A 21,348-nucleotide genomic window follows, 5' to 3' on the forward strand; every position below is an offset into this window, starting at 1 on the left:
CTAGAGACATTATGAATGTTGTAGATATGGAAGCATCTTTATGGCACCGAAGACTTACTCACATTAGTGTGAATATTTTGGAGAAAAGAAGGATGTGCTTCTAGGACTAAAGAATGAAGACTCAGATAAGTGTTCTCATTGCATAGCTGGTAAACAAACTAGAGTATCTTTCAAGAGACATTCTCCCTTAAGGAAGTGACTACTACAAAACATGTAACCAACAACGCCATGGTGACCATGGTTCTTCACTACACCGTGGTGACATCTCTAAAATAAAGCGCTACCATATTATTTTTGTTTTTTGATTAACAACGGTTGAGCAATCAACCGTGATAAAACCATAAAGCTTACATGGGTTCGAATTGCAGCGCCGTCATATAAATATATATATATATATATATATATATATATATATATATATATATATATATATATATATATTATTCCTTTAATGCTAAGGCGCGTCTTTTCTCTTTTATTTATTTTTATATAAAAAACATAAAGGGATATGACTACGGTTGGTACGTTCCACCGTTGTAATATACTTATAATAAATAAATACTTATCAATACGGTTGGTAGATAACTGTTGTGAAATAATTTACCCATATGTAAGCGAATGAACTCTCACTTATTAACGGTAGCGTCGTTTCCTTCACAATGAAACCCTACCACCCATTTTTTCTCTTCTTCTTCGCCATTAGTCGTGAATCTTGTGCTTCATACGATAAGGTATTCTTCTTCTTACATCTTATTGTTAGATAATTCCCCATTATCTCGTTTGTTCCATGTTGTTGTTATTGATTAATTGTTCTCATTTTTTCATATTTGTCTTCACTGGCTTAACAAAGACCATATTTTGGCTATGGTACATATTGTTTGAGTAGTCATAGAAAAAAGTACAAGAAGCATGAAGCTATGATGGAAACTTCATCCACCTTATACCTCTTCTTCATAGCTTCACAAACAAGATGTTTTTTTACTCTGTTGACAAATAAGTTTGCATTTTCACATGTTGATAATTTTCATGGTTACTGTAGGACTCAACAAGAAAAACACATTTTATTTAATGAAGAAACAACAGTGGCAGCAAACTTCATCTAGTTTGAGATACAATGAGAAGAAATATAAGAAGTAAGAGGTTATTGTGTAAGCTTCTTCCTCCTTATATTTCTTCTTCATTGCTTCATAAACTAGATAAACTTCAGAATTAATTCCTATTCCACAATTAGTTTCAATAAAAGGGCGTCTTTGAAATTTGTAATATATCTCTATCATTGCTCATTTATAATATATGGTTCTATTGTATGATGTTGCTTAAGTTTATTATAATCTAAAAATTAAATTGTATTTGAAAACCAACTTATATCAATCATTGTTTTCAAATTGCATGTGTCTCATCATTCATTTGATGTTCTTTTACATATAGATTATGATATAATGACCTGGCTCCTCAGATGCATCGTTGTCTTCGATTATAGTTCAATTTCATTAACTACAAGAAATTTAACTATAATAAATGATAACGATGTATCTCAGGAGTTAGACAAATAAACTACAATATATATGTAAAAGAGCATGAAATGCACGATGAGACGCATGCAATTAGAAAATAATGGTTTGTTTAAGTTGGTTTTCAAGAATAGCTTAATTTTTCAGATTATAAATTTCTTCATCAATTTAAAGGCTTGTATTTATTTAGTGAGGTGTATGGAAAACAAGCAAACTACATATTATATAATAAACTCTGGGAACTTTTCACAACGATTATATATGGTAATTGTGATCAAAGGTCATTTATGATTTACATAATTTGTGCTGATGGGTTTCGAACCCAGTACCTATGCGTAAGTATCACAACGATTTATAATTATAAATGTTGTGATAAGTGGCTCGCGTTCTGCCTTTCAATAACGATTTTCAAACCGTGATAGAAGCAACGAACTTACAACCACGCCCTACTTAACAACGGTATAACCCGTGTGATGGTACCCTTTTCTGATGTTTTTGGTCCATTAAAGGTAAAATCTTTTAGTGGTTCACTTTATTTTGTTACCTTTATTTATGAATATTCCAAGAAATGATGGGTATATACCTTGAAGAAAAAAAACCAAGTGCTGAAGAAGTTCAAAAAATTTCATGCTTTGGTTGAGAGGTAGACACGCGAGAAGCTGAAATGTGTTCTTTCTGGAAATGGTGATGAGTATTGTGGATCCTTGGATGCATATTGCGAGTGGCATGATATTCTGAATGAAGAGACTCCTCCTAAAACTTCTTAGTTGAATGGTTTAGTAGAGAGGATGACTCGAACACCAATTGAGATAGTGAGGTGTATGTTCTCTGAAGCTAAGTTTCTTAATCATTATTGGGGTGAGACACCTTACACGGTGGTGTATGTTCTAAATCTCACTTCTACTATTACTTTGAACAGTGAAGATCTAAACAAATTTTGATTTGGAAAGAATATCAAGTATGATCATTTAAGAGTCTTCGGTTGTAAGGATTTTGTGCATATTCCAAAGGAAGAAATATCCAAGTTGGATGCAAAGTCAAAACAATGTATTTTCATGAGCTATTGGCAAGATGAGTTTGGTTATAGGTTAGATGACTAATGACACTCTGTCATAGCGTAATATTTACGAGTATTTTTTATAGAATCAATTAAATTTCGAGTAAAAGATGAGCTAAAATGATGAGAAATGAGAATAATAGCCAAGGGAAGAGATATTAGGGACTTAGAAAAAATGATGAAAAAGCAAGGAAAAATCATAAAAAGCCCTTGGAATTCTTGCGATTGGGATGGACTTATCGTGGGTGCAATGGAAGATAATCACGATTGAGATTCTACTTATTATGGTTGCGATGGTACTCAATTCTGATGTGTTTTGGCAGCTTTAAATAGAAAAATATGTTACTCTTTCAAGGGTTCCGATTTGGATAATAGAAAGTGATGGCAGGGAGTTCTACCACACAGATTTTGAGAGCTTTTAAGCCATTGGAGGCATGTTTCTTTATTGATTTTCATGAACTCTTTATCTAAACTCATGGTATTTCATTGTTTAACTAAGAGTAGCCAGTTTGGTTACTTGTTCGTAATCTGATACTATTGGTAGTGATGATAAAAAAGATGAACCACATGATTATGTTGATGATCAAAAACTTGGAGATGAGGTAAATATTTCAACTAATGACGGTGAAGAAGAGAATTATGCGTAATAGGATGAGAATCTTGGTGAAGCTCCAAAATCATCTCAAGTTCCACTTAGGAGGTCTAACAGACATAGACAACCTTCTACAAGGTATAATTCTGATGATTATGTGACCTTGACAAATGAGGGTGAACCTGGGTATTTTCAAGAGGCCATTGACAGTGATAAAAATCAAAAGTGGTTGGATGCAATGCATGATGAGATGAAATCATTGCATGATAATCACACTTATGATTTAGTAAAGTTAGGCAAAATGACTTTGGAAAACAGGTAGATTTATAGAGTTAAACATGAAAGAAACTCTAAGTCTCCAAGGTATAAATCGATATTAGTGGTGAAACGTTTATGTCAAAGAAAGGGTGTTGATTTTAATGTTATTTTATCACTTGTAAAGATCTCACATCATTTTCCTGTTGTTATATGTTGATGATATGCTTATTGTAGGGAAAAATATTTCTAATATTAACAGGTTAAATAAGCGATTTTTCAAGAAAGACATTGGAGTAGTTAAACAAATTTTGACATTAGAACCATGTGTGACAGAAAGTAGAAGAAACTTTGGATGTCACAAGAATATTATATCAAAAGGGTATTGCGGAGTTCCATATGGAGAGTTCTAAGGTGGTAAGAACTCTTTTTGCTACTCATTTCAAGATGAGTTCTAATCAAAGTCCTTCAAGTGAAAATGAAACATTTAATATGAGATGTGTTCCTTATGTGTTTGTTGTGGGTAGTTTAATGTATGCAATGGTGTGTACAAGATCAGATATAGCACATGTTGTTGGTATAGTCAGTAGATTATTGTCAATTCCAGGTAAAGAGCATTGGAGAGTTGTAAAATGGGTTGTAAGGTATCTTCGCAAAACTACTTCTATGAGGTTTTGCTTTAGAGTAGATAAGCCTACTCAAAAGGGGTACCATGACTCAAATATTACTGAAAACATTGATTCCAAGAAATTCACTTCGGGATACACGATTAAATTTGCAGGGAGAGTTGTGGCTTGGCCGATTAGATTGCAAAAGTGTGTAGCATTGTCTAATATAATTGCAAATTTCCCTGCCATTACTGAAATATGCAAAGAGTAGTTATAGTTGAAGAAAAATTTGCAGGAGCTTGGGTTCGTTCAAGAAAAATACGTGTTATTTATTGATAGTCTTAGTGTTATTAATGTTGGCAAGAATTTGACTTTTCATAGTTGGTCCAAAACACATTGATTTTAGATATCATTGGATACATGGTGTTTTAGATGCTAAGTTGTTGGAGTTAGCTAAAGTTCATAGGGATGATAATGGTTATGATATGATGACTAAAGATTTGTTGAGAGAATTTTAATGTTTTTTGTGATATCATTAGTTTGGCGATTTCCTCCACATAGTTGGGGGATTTGTTGGGTTTGAGCTCCCTCCCTATGTGGAGAAATGCCTAAATATGTTAGCTGATTTGTGTCTCACTTATTCTAACTCGAGAGAGTTATTTTAGGATTAAGAGAGAGGAGAAGAAGAAGAAGAAGAAGACGAAGAAGAAGAAGAAGAAGGAGGAGGTAGAAAATCGACTTCAAAAGAGAGAAAAGGGGAGACAAATCAATTCTTGTTCTACCTTTTGACCATTCAGATCTTTGAGACAAAATCTGAAATGAGAGATATAATTGGCTTCGCACGAAAGCTACACTTTTCTTTATTTTTCAATTTCTTGTTTCTTATTTGTAAGCTATTTTGGTATGTAGTTTACCTATTGTTAGTATTAGTTTGTGCATCACGTTGAGACTTTTTTACCCTTATTTAATTATAATAAATTTATTTCTTTGGCTTAGACAAGCCGTAGTTTTTCACTCTCATTGAGAGTTTTTCAGGTTACAATATCAATATTCTCATTTACTTTTATTTATTCGATTTAGTGTCATATATTTGTTCTTGATATTCATAGAGATTCCTATAAGTTTATGGAATTCTATTTACATTCTTTATTAATATGTTATTGTGTTTGTTAATTTCCAATCCAAAACCAAACACCCGAGCTTGATTATTCGTGAAAATCAATTCTAACACGTTGAAAACGTGGGGATGCTGGGAACATCCTAATTTTTTTTCTTTATGATTGGGACCATCCTAATCAGTATTTCATTGGCAGTTAGTTCCTTTGTCCTTGTTTTCGAAGCAGACGCAACGATGCATTATCTTCATGGTCCTTGTTACTATTTATAATTCTCAGCCACACATCAACCCAACCCTACCATGGCAAATCAAAACGTCAACACCAGCACCATCACCAGTAGCATTCAACAATCCCAAAACAATCTCCCAAAAATATTCATTCATGGTCCTCCAGAATTCTCCTCAATCCTCAAACCAAATCCTTCTCACAACTTCCACATCGTAAACCCTTCTTCCCTCCCCCCTCTCCACCAATTCATAGCCACCAATCCTCACCAAGCTTCCTCCATCCACGCCATTGTTTGTACCACTCTCTTCCCCGTCAATGCTGATGTTCTCGATCTTCTCCCATCCCTCCGTCTCGTATGCGCGTCAAGCGCCGGAACTAATCACATTGATCTCTCTGAGTGTCAGCGTCGGGGGATCCAGGTCAGCGGTGCTGGAAATATTTTCTCAGAGGATGTTGCTGATATGGCTGTGGCGTTGTTGATTGACGTGAGTAGGAAAATTTCTGCGGCGGATCGGTTCTTGAGACGACATCTTCAGCATGCATCTTGGGATTTTCCACTTGGTTCTAAGGTATGCATTTTTTCTTATTTATTCATGCTAGCTGCCAGTATTTAGACAGTTTTGACAATAAACATGTGAATATGGTGTTTTAGTTAACAGGAAAAAAGATTGGAATTGTTGGTATGGGAAGAATTGGGTCAGAAGTAGCAAAGAGGCTTGAAGGATTCAGTTGCAAGATATCATACAACTCTAGGAACAAAAAGCCATTACTTTCATACCCTTACTATTCAACTGTGTTAGAACTTGCAACTAACACCAATGTACTTATTCTCTGTTGTGAACTAAATGACCAAACAAGGCACATTGTGAACAAACAAGTCATGTTGGCATTGGGAAAAGGAGGTATTATTGTGAATGTTGGAAGAGGATCTCTCATTGATGAGAAGGAATTGTTAAGGTGTTTGATTGAAGATGAGATTGGAGGTGCTGGTTTGGATGTGTTTGAGAATGAACCTCATGTTCCTAAGGAGTTCTTTTTTTTGGATAATGTTGTTCTTTCACCACATGCAGGTGTCTTAACTTCGGAGTCTTTCAATGGTATCAGCAAAGTTGTGGAACAAAATTTGGAAGCTTTCTTTTCAAATAGGCCTTTGATTACTCCAGTTATATAGTTAATGAATTTGTTGCTTTTTCTTGGTGTAAAAGTAGGAACATGATATTGGTTATGGGGCATGATATGCAAAGTGCTGGTTTTTGATGGTCTTGTTTGTTGAGATAACACATGAACTTGTAATTTGTGGTTTTTAGAGTATGGAAATCAAATGTTATTTTGTTGTGTTTTTCTCTTGTGATGTTCGATGGTGTTTTGTGCTTATATTTTTTGAGAATTTAACTTGGCATCCTACAATCTTATCAAAATATCTAAATTAATAAAATTGACATTAGTTGGATTTTTTTTAAAAAATTTGGTGTTTGTTATGATATTTGCTTCAATTTACCAGATTGTTACAAAAAAAAAAAGCTTGTTTGTTGACCTTTACTGGATTTTTGTTCCAATATAACAGATTTTTTAGATAATTTATGAAAATTTTACCAAATTTATTAAAGGGAATTTCTTATTTCATGTCATGCTCAAAAGAAAAAGAAAGACCTTTTCAATTTCGAAATTATCCCTCAAAAATCAGAAATGTATTTCCAGTTTGCACCGTATATTTCAAAAAAATTGTTTCACCCTTCAAAAGGTAAAAATAAAATCGAAGATATACTTTTGGTTCTGTATCGGTATTATGTTTTTGGGTTTTATTGAGCGGAAAGATTATTTTTTCTGTCACCTTGTCATTTCATATATAACCGGAAGTATACTTCTGGTATTATGGTAAATTCATAATGCTTAAAAAAATAACCAGCATAGTCAACTTTGATAAAACCATTTCTTCTTCTTTCCATAAAATTTCTCAAAAACCCTTCAATTCTCGATCCATTTTTCCACTCTAAATCTTCATTTTTGTGATTCATCATATCAAAAGGAGCTCAAGAAAGTGGAATTTAAGGTAAAGTTTATTCATTTCAATCCTCATTCCTTACATTAATCTATTTATCATTGTGGAAAAATGTTACACGAAAATCGGATGTATACTTCCGGTTGGTAGTTGACCATAACCGGAAATGCAATTCCAGTTTCTGTATGTGTTTATTTGACAACAGCTTCTTCCATGTTCTATGTAAGTGTTAATAAGTATTATGTTTTTTATAACATTAGGTATAATGCATCCTGATAACATTCTCAAACCTAATGTGTCTCAATTTGTTTCAGCTCTTGTATCTCCTATCGTAACTAAGGTGGTAGATATTTGTGAGCATTTTGAAAATGGAGAAGAGTTTGAATTACGTGAAGACATGTTACAGTTGATTCATATAGAGGCTACGAAACTGAGATTTTGTGTTGTGATTGGAAGTTCAGATAATGGTACGGATAGAAGAAATGCATTTGAGACTTTGACATGCGAAAGAAGTGGGAAATATATCTGTCGTATCCAAAAATTAAAACGCGACGATACCGGTTGAAGAAAATGTGAATGTCCATTTATGTTGTGTGGTTATATTTTGGCAAATAAGAAATGGAGATTTATGTGATATGAGGTTTACGCAACCATGATTTAAATCAAAAGTTAGTCAATCATCCAATTGCATGTCGGATCCTTTCGGATGAGAAGACGTGTGTTTTTGACATGACTTTGAACTTGGTACCGCCCAAAAACATATTTGCAACCTTGAAGCGCAAAAGACTCAGGAATACATCAAATATCAAGCAAGTTTACAATAGGCTCTATCAATCAAAATTAGCGATTAGGGGGGATCGAACCGAGATGCAACACCTCTTGTAACTTCTAGATGAAAACAATTATGTGTGTAGGCACCGAAGAGGTGATGATGGGGTAACAATAAGAGATATTTATTGGACTCATCCTGACTCCATTAAATTGTTCAATACGTTTCCCACCGTACTCATAATAGATGCAACGTATAAGACCAACAAGTACAGACTTCCATTGTTGCAAATTGTTGGTGTTACATCGATTGAGAAGACGTATTCTATTGGTTTTGAATTTCTAGAGTGTGAAATAGAGGACAAATTTGCATGGGCTTTAGAGGTTTATAGGTCAATGTTGAAGGATCAAGAAGATATGCCAAAATTCATTGTTACCGAACGAGATACAGCATTAATGAATTCGGTTGCAACTGTATTTCCTACTTATTACGCCTTACTTTTGTAGGTATCATATTACTAAAAATGTGAGAAGTCAGGTTAAATCCGCGGAGGGCACAAAACAGATTGCAGGTGTAGATGGAAAACTGGTCAAGGCATGCGTCATTGTGGAGAAAATTATGGATGCATGGAATGTTATAATAAATGCATCTTCAAATTAACTATATGTTGATGTTGTTTTACAATTCAGTAATTTTTGCGTGAAATATCCCGATCTATTGAATATGTTAAAAGCATGATACTTGATCAGGTAAAGGAGAAAATTGTTTGTGCCTTGACCAATGAGGTTATGCATCTCAGAAATACAACAACAAATCGAGTTGTGTCTGCTTATGCTTGTAAGAAGAATTGGCTGGGAAATAGCAAGGGTGATTTGTTACGGGTTGGGATTCTGTGAACCAGATGATAGTAAACTAGCATAACGAGATACATACAATATTTAGTCGTAGTATTACAGTGTTGGAACGCAGGTTCAAAGACAAGACCCTATATTCTTAGTTGGTTGATAGTATCTCTCGGGCAGCTCTGAATTATATTTTTCCTGAAGTCAAACGAGCTTCTGATGTCGGTTCCGACAGCTCAAAGTGTGGTTGTACAATATATTGTGAAAACATATGGTCTCCATTGTGCTTGTGTCATTTTTAGAATCCAATTTGTACCGATTTTGTTCATAGCTTTTGTGGTATTCTTTAACTCTTTTCCCAAGTTTTTATTCAATTATGCATAATACTTTTGTAAATACATAAAATTTTGTTTTGATTGTAAATATTAAGTTTCTTGACTTTTATTTGCTTTTTATAGGTCTTTGAGCTTTTGGCAAGAGTGGAATGGAAATTTTGGAAGGAATTGGCTTGGAAGAGGCTTGGAATCAAAATGAAGAAGTTGAAAATCAGCTAGTCCTCTAAGCGGCCTTCAAGCGCGTTTTGCTGAACTAGAAACAGAAGTGAAGCCTATTTTGAAGTCCGCTTAGCGAGCCAATCTCGCTTAGCGAAGGTCACTTTCATTAACCCAGCTTCGAGCGCGCTTTGCTGAACTAGAAATAGAGGCGAGACAAATTTTGAAGTCCGCTTAGCGGGCCAATCCCGCTAATCGAGGTCTGTTTACTTTTCAGATATTTTGGGTAGTCCGCTTAGCGAGCCAATATCGCTAAGCAAAGTTACTTTTTGGGCACTTGTGATTTTAGGCACTTGAAAGATATTTTTATGTGTTCTTATCCTTTCCACCACTCATACTTTTCACAACACATCTACGGCAAGAGAAGAAAGAAGAGAAAAACTCAAGATTTTCCAAGCATCTTTCTTCATCTTCTTTGAGTTTTGATTCTAGTGAATCTTGTTATGTTCCTTGTTATTGAAGCTTCCATGGCTATGAAGAGCTAAACCCCTTTGGTGTTAAGATTAGAGGTAGTTAGCTTGTAAAATATGTATTTATTTTAATCTTTTGTGTATGAACTTGGTTGATGATTAATATATGGTGAATATCTTATTATTCATGTTCTATTTGTTGTTTTGAATCACTATTGAGAGATATGTTTCAAACCTTGACCTTAAATATATTCATCTATCAATAAACAAACTCTAGAGATAGATTTGTGAGTTGATAATCACTCGTATCAAGCTTTTAAGATTATCATGTTGATTGTTGGCATGAGAGATCATCTAATAGTTAATGTGATGATAATCATGATATTGCTTTAGAAATAAACGGTATCGAGAGGATATGTGGTTGCATTAATCGTTAATAAGTTCATACGCATGATTAATCGAATATTTGTGAAGCAATCTAACGAAAACTAATCTTGGCACAATTTTCTCAAATCGTTTTTAAATCATATTTTACTATCTTTGTTTATTTTTCATGCAATCTACATTTCATGTCACCAAACTCTTACAAAACTTTAACTCAAAACACAATTAATTGTAGAACGGCGGTAGTATCGCACTAATCCATGTGGAAACGATAAAGGAAATACTTACCCTTTTAACAATCATATTTAAGAAGATGAAAGTTGATTGCCCGATACGTATGGACGAGACACTACTAAAAAGAAGACATTAGGTTTCAAGATTTTACATCAGGTATCAAGATAACTGATGTGAAAAATACTTGTCAAAGGATTTTACATCAGATTTTATAATAAATTGATGTGAAAAAAATTTGATTTAGTGATTTTACATTAGACATTTAACTCCAATGATGGAAAAAATAACGCGGTGGCAAACTTGTAATTAAAATGAAAATAGGTTATAAAGCCTTTTACATCGGTGCTAATCCTAAACCGATGGGATAAGTTTACTAACTGGGCTTTTACATCGGTCCGTGTTCCACTGATGGGAAAAGTGCCCTTAGTTGGCACTAGCTTACTTCGGCCCATGTAAAAACCGATGGGAAAAGTTTACTAACTGGGCTTTTACATCGGCCCGTGTTCCACCGATGGGAAAAGTGCCCTTAGTTGGCACTAACTTACTTCGGCCCATGTAAAAACCGATGGGAAAAGGCCCATTTCCAACTAAAACTCAGACATTTCATTTTCTTCTTTCTTCACTATTTGCTCTCAGCCGCGACCCCTTTCCACTGTTTGCTCTCGGCCGCGACCGCCTTCAGCCTGCAAATGCCTTCAGCCGCGACCAAACCACCATCAACCTTGCCTGCAACCGCCTTCAGCCGCGGAGAACCACCTCCGTCTTCAGGCGCACGATTTCTTACAACATCAATTTCAGATCAGATTCCACTTCATCAACGAATAACTCTTCTTTGTCGGTAATCCCTCCATCTTGCTCGGATGTTGTGTTTACATTTTTTTCCTTTTTTAATCGTTATTGTTCATGCTTGATTGGTGGCCGATTTAGATGTTTGAAACTTAGGATTCGTGACTTTTGTGGTTTGATTTTTCGGGCTTTTTGTGATGCCATGATTATTTAATTGTTTTAATGCTATTGGCTTTGTTTGTTTGTGTGGGATTGGGTGAGTAGATGGACGGAGTATAAGCAGAATGGAAAAAAATTTACAGAGGGAGTATTATGCATTATGGAACAAGTGAGTTAAGGAGAAGAAGATTAAATGAGGTGGAAAGAGTGGGAGAGAGTGGACTAAAAATATTCTTGAACGTGGAGAGGAGGCAAAATGTGTTATCTGTCATAAAGCCAAAATTAATGAGATTACAAGTATAGAAAAAATAGCATGGATTTAGAGAAACAAATAAATATTTATAACTCTGGTTCTATTATAACAATTTTGAACAAAATAACATGTATAAAAATGTTATTGAGATTAATGAAAATCAATACTTAAATAATAAGCTCACAGATCTATAATAAGAAATTAAATAAAAGAGATTTTCTATCTATAATAAGAAATTAAATAAAGGAGGCTTTCAATTCTGTCTGGCTAATATCTAAGCATGTTTTCAAATATAAGTATTCACCTTGGCTAAACATTAATAGGCCATCATTAACAGGTGTATCTTCATCAATAATAGTTTAATTGATTCCTATAATAAGAGTAAATATTGAGAAATAATTTACAAAAGAAATTATGAGAAACAAAGTAACATTGAGAAAACAATCTACAAAAGTTATCACGAGAAATAAAATTATGTTTCCTACCATGATCACATATTTGCTTTATACATGGATTATGGACTATGTTTCATCATATGATAATAAAAACCCAACATAACTATGCTTTCTGTAACAGAGAAGGAAAAATTCTTGATAACAATGCCTTTGCTGTGAAGATGTGAAACAGTAGATACAATCTCAGTAGTGTAAATTCTTGCCTCATCCTCACTGCCAAACACAGAAAAACACAAAAACACAAACACCAACAAAACCAAACCATATATCAAAATCACAAACTTAAACACCCATGTTGAAGTATTCAACTTTATAAATACAATGAACAATAACAACATGCCTAAAAATTCTTTCTGTAACAAGAGTATAGCATCAGTAACACATAAACTACAACAGAAATCATCAGTATATCATCTGTATCAAGAGTATATCATCAGTAACACATAATCAACATAAATCATCAGTATTATTAATACATGTAAAGATAATCAGCATACCTTCAGATCAGCTTCAAACACCCTTCAAATCTGTTTCAAATACCCTTCAGATCTGTTTCACATACCTTCAGATCTGCTTCACATACCTTCAGATCTGCTTATGCTTTTGAAAAAATTAAGTTACAGTTAGGGAAAAAAACACAAAAAACTTAGAAACGTATTTTACATTTGATAAAAGTTAAAAACACATGTTACAAAACAAATCAAACCATAACATCATATATCTATGAGATTAAGAAATTACAGTATAACATTCCTTTTGGATAAACTCCATGAGTACGTTCATGCCCTAGAAGTTGGTCATATCTGCAAGAAGGAAAAAAAACGTACACAAAAGTACTAAGTTTTATGAATCCAGTAGACTTTAAACACATAAAAGAGTAGAACTCACCGAGAAAAAACTCTAACCTTTTGAATATTTGAGATAACATTAGAAATCGTTGGTGAAATAGAGATATAGAGGCGTGAAGACGAAACATTAACAGACAATGAAACGATGAAAGATGTGGATTACAGAACACTAAAACAGAAACATAGTCAAGAAGATCTGGACTAGGAATCGTTCAAATGGAGTGCGGCGCAGATTGTATAGGAAGACTGAAATTTAGGGTTTAGCAAGGATAACAAGGTTAAGTAGAAAAGTTGAACATGGGCTTAAACTGGGTTGGAGTAGGGTTGGAGTAGAAGGCCCATAAAAACATCATTGGATTCGGTCGGATCGGATTCCGACGGGCCCAAGAATGCAATCCGCTTCCGACCTAAGTAAACCACCCCAACCCTTTTTAACCATCCGATGATCCGACGACCCGAACCGAACCGATCCAATAGCTTTAAAAATACACGGGCCGGACCAGGTTTGGTCGGTTGAAGCTTTCTTGTCCACCCCTAGTAGAAACCCAACCCATTTTGCTCACGTACACACGTACACCTCCAATCCATATCTCTTGTTTTTATTATTCTTATAAAAACTATCTATGTTTTATTTGTTTATTCCATTCAATGTTGTTTTTACAATTGGATTTGTATTATTTAAGGTTGGAATCATAGTTTGCATATGAATTTTATCATTGGAATAAAAAAGTGATGGTTAAAAATTATATTTAAGTGACGAGATGTACCTAATACTCCTTTATTGAAAATAACAATTATAAAGAAAGATTGGGAAAAAAAACATGAAATGAGTACTAAAGCAAAACAAAAAATTGTGTTTGTAAATTTTTAACAAATTAAAGAAAACTCAAGATTGAATATGTATATTTATTAGAAATGAGTACTAAAGCTAAACATGAAATAATTTTATTAGAAATAATGTCTGCACCCCCCGTCTTTTGGACAAATATTTAATGTCAATTGTAGGCGTCATAATGATTTAATTATTTATGCATTAATTTCGGAACATAGGTATGGATTGTAGTTGGATGAGAGCTAATCGATTAAGTGCTGAGTACGAACATGGAGTGATATAATTTCTACAGTTTGTTGAAAGTAATGCTGAAGAAAGTCTTCCTACGCTTGTTCTCTGTCCATGTGTTCGTTGTGCAAATCAAGAACCAAAACGTAGTAAGAAAGAAATCATAAATCATCTAATTTGTGTAGGGATTTGTCAAAGTTATACACAATGGATATGGCACGGTGAAGTAGTAGCAAAGTCAAATGTGTCCTAAAGCGATAATGTTAGTGTAGAAATGGATGATCCTCTAGAAGACATGATGCATGATATTGGACAAGATTCGTTTAAGAGGGCACATGCGTATGATAGTTTATGCAATGACAAGGATACACCTTTGTACCCGGGAATGGGATGCACAAATTTTACACGTTTGTTAGCCGTGTTAAAATTGTTTAATTTGATGGCAATTAACGGGTGAACTGGCAAAAGTTTTACCGAATTGCTTGAATTGTTGACACAAATGCTTCCATAAGGTAACGTACTGCAAAGTCGTTATTATGAGGCGAAGAAAATATTGTGTCTGATGGGTTTGGATTATGAAAAGATACATGCATGCCCTAATGATTGCATATTATACAGAAAAGAGTATGTAAACTATAACCATTGTCCAAAGTGCAAGGCGTCACGCTATAAAAAGAGACATGGTGAATCTAGTGATGATGAGGAGGTCAAAAAGGGTCCTCCCGCGAAAGTGGTATAGTACCTACCGATCATTTCAAGGCTCAAGAGATTATTCGTTAATGCAGACGATGCAAAGAATCTTAGATGGCATGCAGAAGAAAGAAAATGTGATGGACAAATTCGCCATGTAGCTGATTCTTTGCAATGGAAGAAAATTGATTCTTTGTTTCCAAATTTTGGCAAGTAGTCGAGAAACCTTAGACTTGAACTTGCTACTGGTGGAATGAATCCATTTGGTAATCTAAATACTAATCATTCTTCTTGGCCTGTTCTTCTGATGATTTACAACCTATCTCCTAGGCTATGCATGAAGCGTAAATATATTATGTTATCGATGATGATTTCGGGCCCAAAACAATCAAGAAATGACATAAATGTTTATCTAAGTCCACTGATTGATGATTTAAAAGTGTTGTGGGAGGAAGGGGTGGATGTTTTCGATGCGCATTCTGGTGAATAGTTCAATATGCGTGCCATGTTGTTTTGCACCATCAACGATTTTCCGGCATATGGCAATTTGTCTGGGTATAAAGTTAAAGGGCATAAAGCGTGTCCTATATGTGAAAAAGACACATGTTACCATCAGCTTGAAAAAGGAAAGAAGACTGTTTATCTCGAGCATCGAAAATTTCTAAAGCATTATCATCCATATTGTAGATTGCAGAAAGCTTTCAATGGGGAACAAGAGCATGGTATTGCTCCAAATCCCTTAACTGGAGAGAAAGTTTATCAACGACAATAGGGCATTATTGCTGTCTTCACCATTTAGCTGTTTAGAATACAACATGGCATTACAAATAACAGGGCATTACAAATAACAGGGCGTTACAAATAACACACTGGAATACAACTAAATGTTTAGATAATCTTCACCATTTAACTGCGTCTGAACCAATGACCAGGAGTCTTCACCCCGTCTAAGTAAAGCTCAAATAGCACATAAACAACAATTTTCATCAGACCCCACTTCTATAATATCTTTAATGTAGTCATGCTAGATGATTGACTTGATGTAGCTTTACTATATGATCTTTCTATGTCTGAAGTTCCTACGAGGCCTTATGATACTCTCAATATGAAGGATCACGATACCAATCACTCTCTTACCCCCCCCCCCTTTTTTACTTTCTTAACTTCTCTTTCTTGCTTATATTTTACTGGTGGTGGTCACATGGAAATTGTGCATGGATATGTAAGTCCATGCACTTTTTTCTTTATTGCCCTTTGGCCAACAATATTCAATGTGCTAAAATACCTCTTCAACTCTTCACATTCTTCTTCTAAGTCCAATTATATCTCACTCTCTTCTTCAGTTACTTCATCCTCTTCAATGTGTAACTTCTTCTAAAACATGTGAATGGATTTTAGTGGATCAAGGTACCTTGTATTTGAAGACCTAAAAATTCACACACACAAGATAACCCATGCATTGTCCCAATAAAGCAGCCACATGCAACTTTGTCAGAAACAACTATTTTTTACCCTTTCCAACTCCTTTGCAATAACTTGTTTACATTATCTTGATACGGAGTCGTGCATTCTCAAATAAAATTGAGTGTTATACCAATGAATAATATTAGAAACACTTTTTTGAAACGAATTTATTATTGCACTAATTTTAAGTTTCAACATGGTGTTCACAGCATCCCAACATTTGCACAAATATCCTCGACTAGTGCTCAACATGTTTTTGAGTCTCTTATGTTCAAAATCTCCCCTATGAAATATATAATAGAGAAATATGTAATAAATAAATTGATAACTAATTGTATAATAATTTTAACTCACAAGGATGTCCCTGTTTATTGTCGTGTTCCATAATTGATTGTCAACCATATTTTGTGCACATACTCAACAAATAAAGGTATGTCAACACATACCTACCAAATACTTTGCAAGCACACCTTTCAAATATTTTTTGCAGAAGTGCGCCCCCATCACTGATCAAGACTCTAAGGACTTTGAACCTAACAAAAACTTTCCTTTTCAAAAAGTTAGTAGCAGTGTGGGCATCATTAGTGTTACATACAGCGGCTTCAACCCACTTGGCAACGTAATTAACATATACATGAATGTAAATATGTGAATTAGATGGTGGAACATTTCATCCCTCTTTGAGATATTATTTATTTTATGACATTAAAGATATGCTTGAACAAACAAATTACCATATTTAAACAGAGTCGGCCACCAAAAACCACTAGAGCACTTTAGTTGCAGCTCTTTCTCCACTATGGTTGCCTCCATAAGTTGAGTCACGGCAGTACCATATAATACTTCTTCTTTCCTCACCTACAACACACCTGCGAATTAAACCACTAGGACTAATCTTAAAGATGTTATGGTTCATTCCATAAATAGTAATTAGCCTCTTTGTAAAAAATTCTTATTTTGTTGCTAGGTATAAGCCGTCAGGGAGATTCTTTCTAGCTTTGTAGTTAGCTATATCGGCAAACCAAGTAATTTTGCTGATTGCCATTAAGTGTTCATCCCGAAATTCTTCAGTGATATTATTTTCCCTCTCAGTCACTTTACTATTATCCAACCTAGAGAGGTCGTCGGCTACTACATTTTAACACCCTTTTATCTTTGATTTACAAATCGAATTCTTGCAACAAAAATATACATATGAGCAATCCAGGTTTCAAATCTCCTTTATCGAGAAGATATTGTAATGTTTTCATGATATGTGAAAATAACAAATTGGGAACAAATTAAATAAGGTGGAAAATTATCCAACACAAATACTACAATCGACAATTCTTTTTCAGTGGTGGTATAATTCATCTGATTTTCATTTAAAACTTTTATAGCATAGTATGTTGAATAGAAATACTTCGCATGGCGTAGGCCAAGAAGTGCTCCAACCGCGTAATCACTTGCATTGCACAAAATTTCAAAGGGAAGTTCCCAATTAGGAACGACGATTACGGGCATAGTGACCAACATGTCTTTAATAACAGAAAAAGAATTCAAACAATTAGCATCTAACTAAAATGTATTCTCTTCCACTAGAAGGTTGCAAAGAGATTTTGTAATTTTTTAGAAGTCTTTTATGTACGTCAGTAAAACTAGCATATCCTAAGAAACTTATCACTCCTTTCACATTTATGTGAGGAGGTAATTTCTCAATGACCTCTATTTTAGCTTGATCTATCTTGATACCTTTTAATGAGATTTTGTGTCCTAAAACAATATCTTCGATTGATTAGATGATTTAGATCATATTTACAAAGTTAGAGTTAGTAATCACTATGATTTCTAAGTTCATTATATGAGTTCGTCAACACATATAAAGCAACAAACACAAAATTAACTGAATAAATAATTGAATTAATCAAAAGTACAAAGAGTATAAAACTCAAACATATGATCCAATAGATTCATACAGGTTCGTCTAGCAAGCTCTAATCAATAGAAAATTACTACTCATATATATAGTAAACATAGCGGAAGAAATAAAGAGACAATACATGAATCTTCGGTTAGAAATTGACTTCCAATGATGAAAGTCATCGTTCCATAGCTTCAATATTTGCCCTACCTTCAGAAAATCGTACTCCAAATAGTCCAACTTTTTTCTCCTCTCTTTCTCCTATAAATTACAACAAATATGTGGCAGGAAAAGAAGAGCATCGTGTCACGATGCCTTTATATCGCATTGTGATGAGGCACTTATCTCGCCATAATATGGCAGTGATTTTTCCAAGGGATTATGTAGTTTTTCTTCATATTTTTCTTCTTTTTCCTCTTTCCTTCGTAATTCCTTCACTTTTTCATTTCTTTTCTATTTCTTGGCCAAAATTGGTTAAAATCACCTTAAAACGACTAGAAACATATGCAAATGCTTATAAAAATTACATGATAACAAAGTGTCATGACACCTCATTATCTTCCCTTTTTTTTTTATGATACGAGAGGAATAAGACGGGGATGAGCAAGGTCAAATACATATAAGACGTGGGAGCGAGCTAGCCACCTTCACCTGCATGATCGAGGATGACTAATCAAACACGTCCCAACAACTAACATGTCTATCCTTTCATTAACCAAATAATTCCTAGTCTCGTTGAATGACTAAATTATGTCTCCTATATTGAAGAAGCAAGTGATCCACCATGCTTCTTAATAACGTAGTCGGGTCTATAACAAAAGACTGGCAAACCTCTAAAGACAAACCATCCTCAAAAGAATTAAGACTAATATTTATATTTGTCCAAAGAGATAGCTCAACTAAAATTTATTTGAGACATACTTACCGCAAAGTGTTTTTCTCTTTATGAATAATTATAATTAGAATAAAAACTTCTTTATTAATATTGTTTCTATTCTAAAATAATTTTCTATTAGATCCCTAAATTTAGAATTCACGTACAAATTCTTTTCTTACAAGTTTACCTGCGTAGATGTGTCGTCTTGTCTACGTTATTGTTGAAAGTTTTATGAATTTAACTTTGAGGCACTCTTTAATCTTTAAGTGCTATGCTAATTGTTGAATGTCTTGTATGCTTTTAACTTTCAACTAATTTATCATATTTATATCGCTAATGTGTTTTTCTTATCAGTTTAAGACATAGTCATTTTTCATTTGCTTGTCAATCTTTATTGTTATACATTCAATTTCTGTCCAATCTTTTGTTTGATCCCAACTTACATTTCATCTTCAAAGAGATCTCACAATTTATTTTGGAAAATGAAAAACCTCCTAACACATATCAATCACACCCAACTTCATTCAAAAGCATTCAACAAAAGGGTCAACAAAAAATGCAATAAACAATTCAATCAACTATATAACTGGAGTAATCAGAGGCTTATTCGAAAAGAAAGCTTCCAAATTTTGTTCCACAACTTGGCTGATACCATTGAAAGACTCTGAAGTTAATACACCTGCATGTGGTGAAAGAACAACATTATCCAAAGAAAAGAACTCCTTAGGAACATGAGGTTCATTCTCAAACACATCCAAACCAGCACCTCCAATCTCACCTTCAATCAAACACCTCAACAATTCCTTTTCATCAATGAGACCACCTCGTCCAACATTCACTATAATTCCCCCTTTTCCCAATGCCAACATGACTTGTTTGTTCACAATGTGTCTTGTTTGGTCATTTAGTTCACAACACAAAATAAGTACATTGGTGTTAGTTGCAAGCTCTAACACACTTGAATAGTAAGGGTATGAAACTAACGGTTTTCTGTTCTTAGAATTGTATGATATATTGCAACTGAATCCCTCAAGCCTCTTTGCTACTTCTGATCCAATTCTTCCCAAACCAACAATTCCAATTTTTTGTCCTGTCAACTGAAACACCATTAAACTTCAATTAACCTACCAAATTATAAGTCATGTTATAAATTATAGTGACCAAAATTTCATATTATAGATTCCAACTCGCGCCTCTCTAATCTAAAGAGCCATCATCTGAGTTGTCTTAACAGAACAATTATTTTTTTTACTAAACTGAAATGTAAAATAAATAAACATTTGAGGCAATATTTATTTTCTATTTTAGAAAGGGAAAAAAAAATTGATAAATAAACTTCAAACTAGAAAGTGCAGACCTTAGAACCAAGTGGAAAATCCCAAGAGGAAGGCTGAAGCTGTCGTCTCAACCATCGATCCGCCGCGGAGATTTTCCTGCAAACATCAATCAACAAAGCGACTGCCATATCAGCAACATCCGGTGAGAAAACATTTCCGGCGTCGGCGACCTGGATTCCCCGGCGGCGACACTCGGAGAGGTCAATATGATTAGTTCCGGCGCTGGGGGTGCAGATGAAACGGAGAGAGGGAAGAAGTCGGATGTCATCGGCATTTATGGGGTGGAGACTGAGAGTGACGATTGCGGCGATGGAGGAGGCGTGGTGGGGATTGGTGGATATGAAGTGTTGGAGAGGGAGAATTGAAGAAGGGTTTAGGATATGGAAATTGTGAGAAGGATTGGGAGGGAGGAGTGTGATGGAGATGTTGGGAGGACCGTGGAGGAATACTTTTGGGAGAGTGTTGTTTTGATTCGCCATTGGAACTGGTAAATGGTAGAATGGATCTAGCAAAATATAAGACCAAAATAATGTATTTATTACCTTATGTCATTGCTAAAAAAATGTTTTGATTGCAATAGGTCCATTGAGATTTTATTTTATTTTATTTTAGAATTTCGACCAGAAAGAGAGAGATTCAATCAACCGATGTTAAGATTGTTAGAACTTGTTTGATTCACTTCTTAAAAACTGTTTTTTGTTTTTAAAAATTGAAAAACTTGTTTGTAGGATCAATTTTATAAAAATGTGTCTAAGAATTGTTTTCAGTATACTAGTTTTAAAAACTGAAAAAGTAAATCGATATAGCAAATTTTGACTTTGAATTTTGGATTTAAAAAAAAAACACCAAAAAGAGACAATTAAATACTCCGTTTTTATTATAACTCGTTTTATACTTTTCACACGTATATAAGAAAAATAATAATTGTTGTATGAAAATGAAAAATTATGAAGGTTTTTAC

The 21,348-nt window shown here is 34.2% G+C and overlaps 2 protein-coding genes across 2 annotated transcripts; one reads left to right on the forward strand and one right to left on the reverse strand.

Moving 5' to 3' along the window:
- The first annotated feature begins 5,345 nt into the window (after nucleotides 1-5,345).
- On the forward strand, nucleotides 5,346-6,746 carry LOC131618394 (glyoxylate/hydroxypyruvate reductase HPR3-like). The gene is made up of 2 exons (XM_058889625.1): nucleotides 5,346-5,938; nucleotides 6,022-6,746. Exons 1-2 carry the CDS (start codon nucleotides 5,441-5,443, stop codon nucleotides 6,538-6,540), a joined length of 1,017 nt encoding a protein of 338 aa, XP_058745608.1. The 5' UTR covers nucleotides 5,346-5,440; the 3' UTR covers nucleotides 6,541-6,746.
- A 12,460-nt stretch (nucleotides 6,747-19,206) lies between these two features.
- On the reverse strand, nucleotides 19,207-20,933 carry LOC131618395 (glyoxylate/hydroxypyruvate reductase HPR3-like). Its single transcript, XM_058889627.1, has 2 exons — nucleotides 20,408-20,933; nucleotides 19,207-20,147 (listed from the first exon to the last, which is right to left on the reverse strand). Exons 1-2 carry the CDS (start codon nucleotides 20,864-20,866, stop codon nucleotides 19,629-19,631), a joined length of 978 nt encoding a protein of 325 aa, XP_058745610.1. The 5' UTR covers nucleotides 20,867-20,933; the 3' UTR covers nucleotides 19,207-19,628.
- Between the last annotated feature and the right edge of the window lie 415 nt (nucleotides 20,934-21,348).

This window comes from Vicia villosa, linkage group LG7 (assembly GCF_029867415.1).
Source record: "Vicia villosa cultivar HV-30 ecotype Madison, WI linkage group LG7, Vvil1.0, whole genome shotgun sequence".
NCBI classification, from domain to species: Eukaryota; Viridiplantae; Streptophyta; class Magnoliopsida; order Fabales; family Fabaceae; genus Vicia; species Vicia villosa.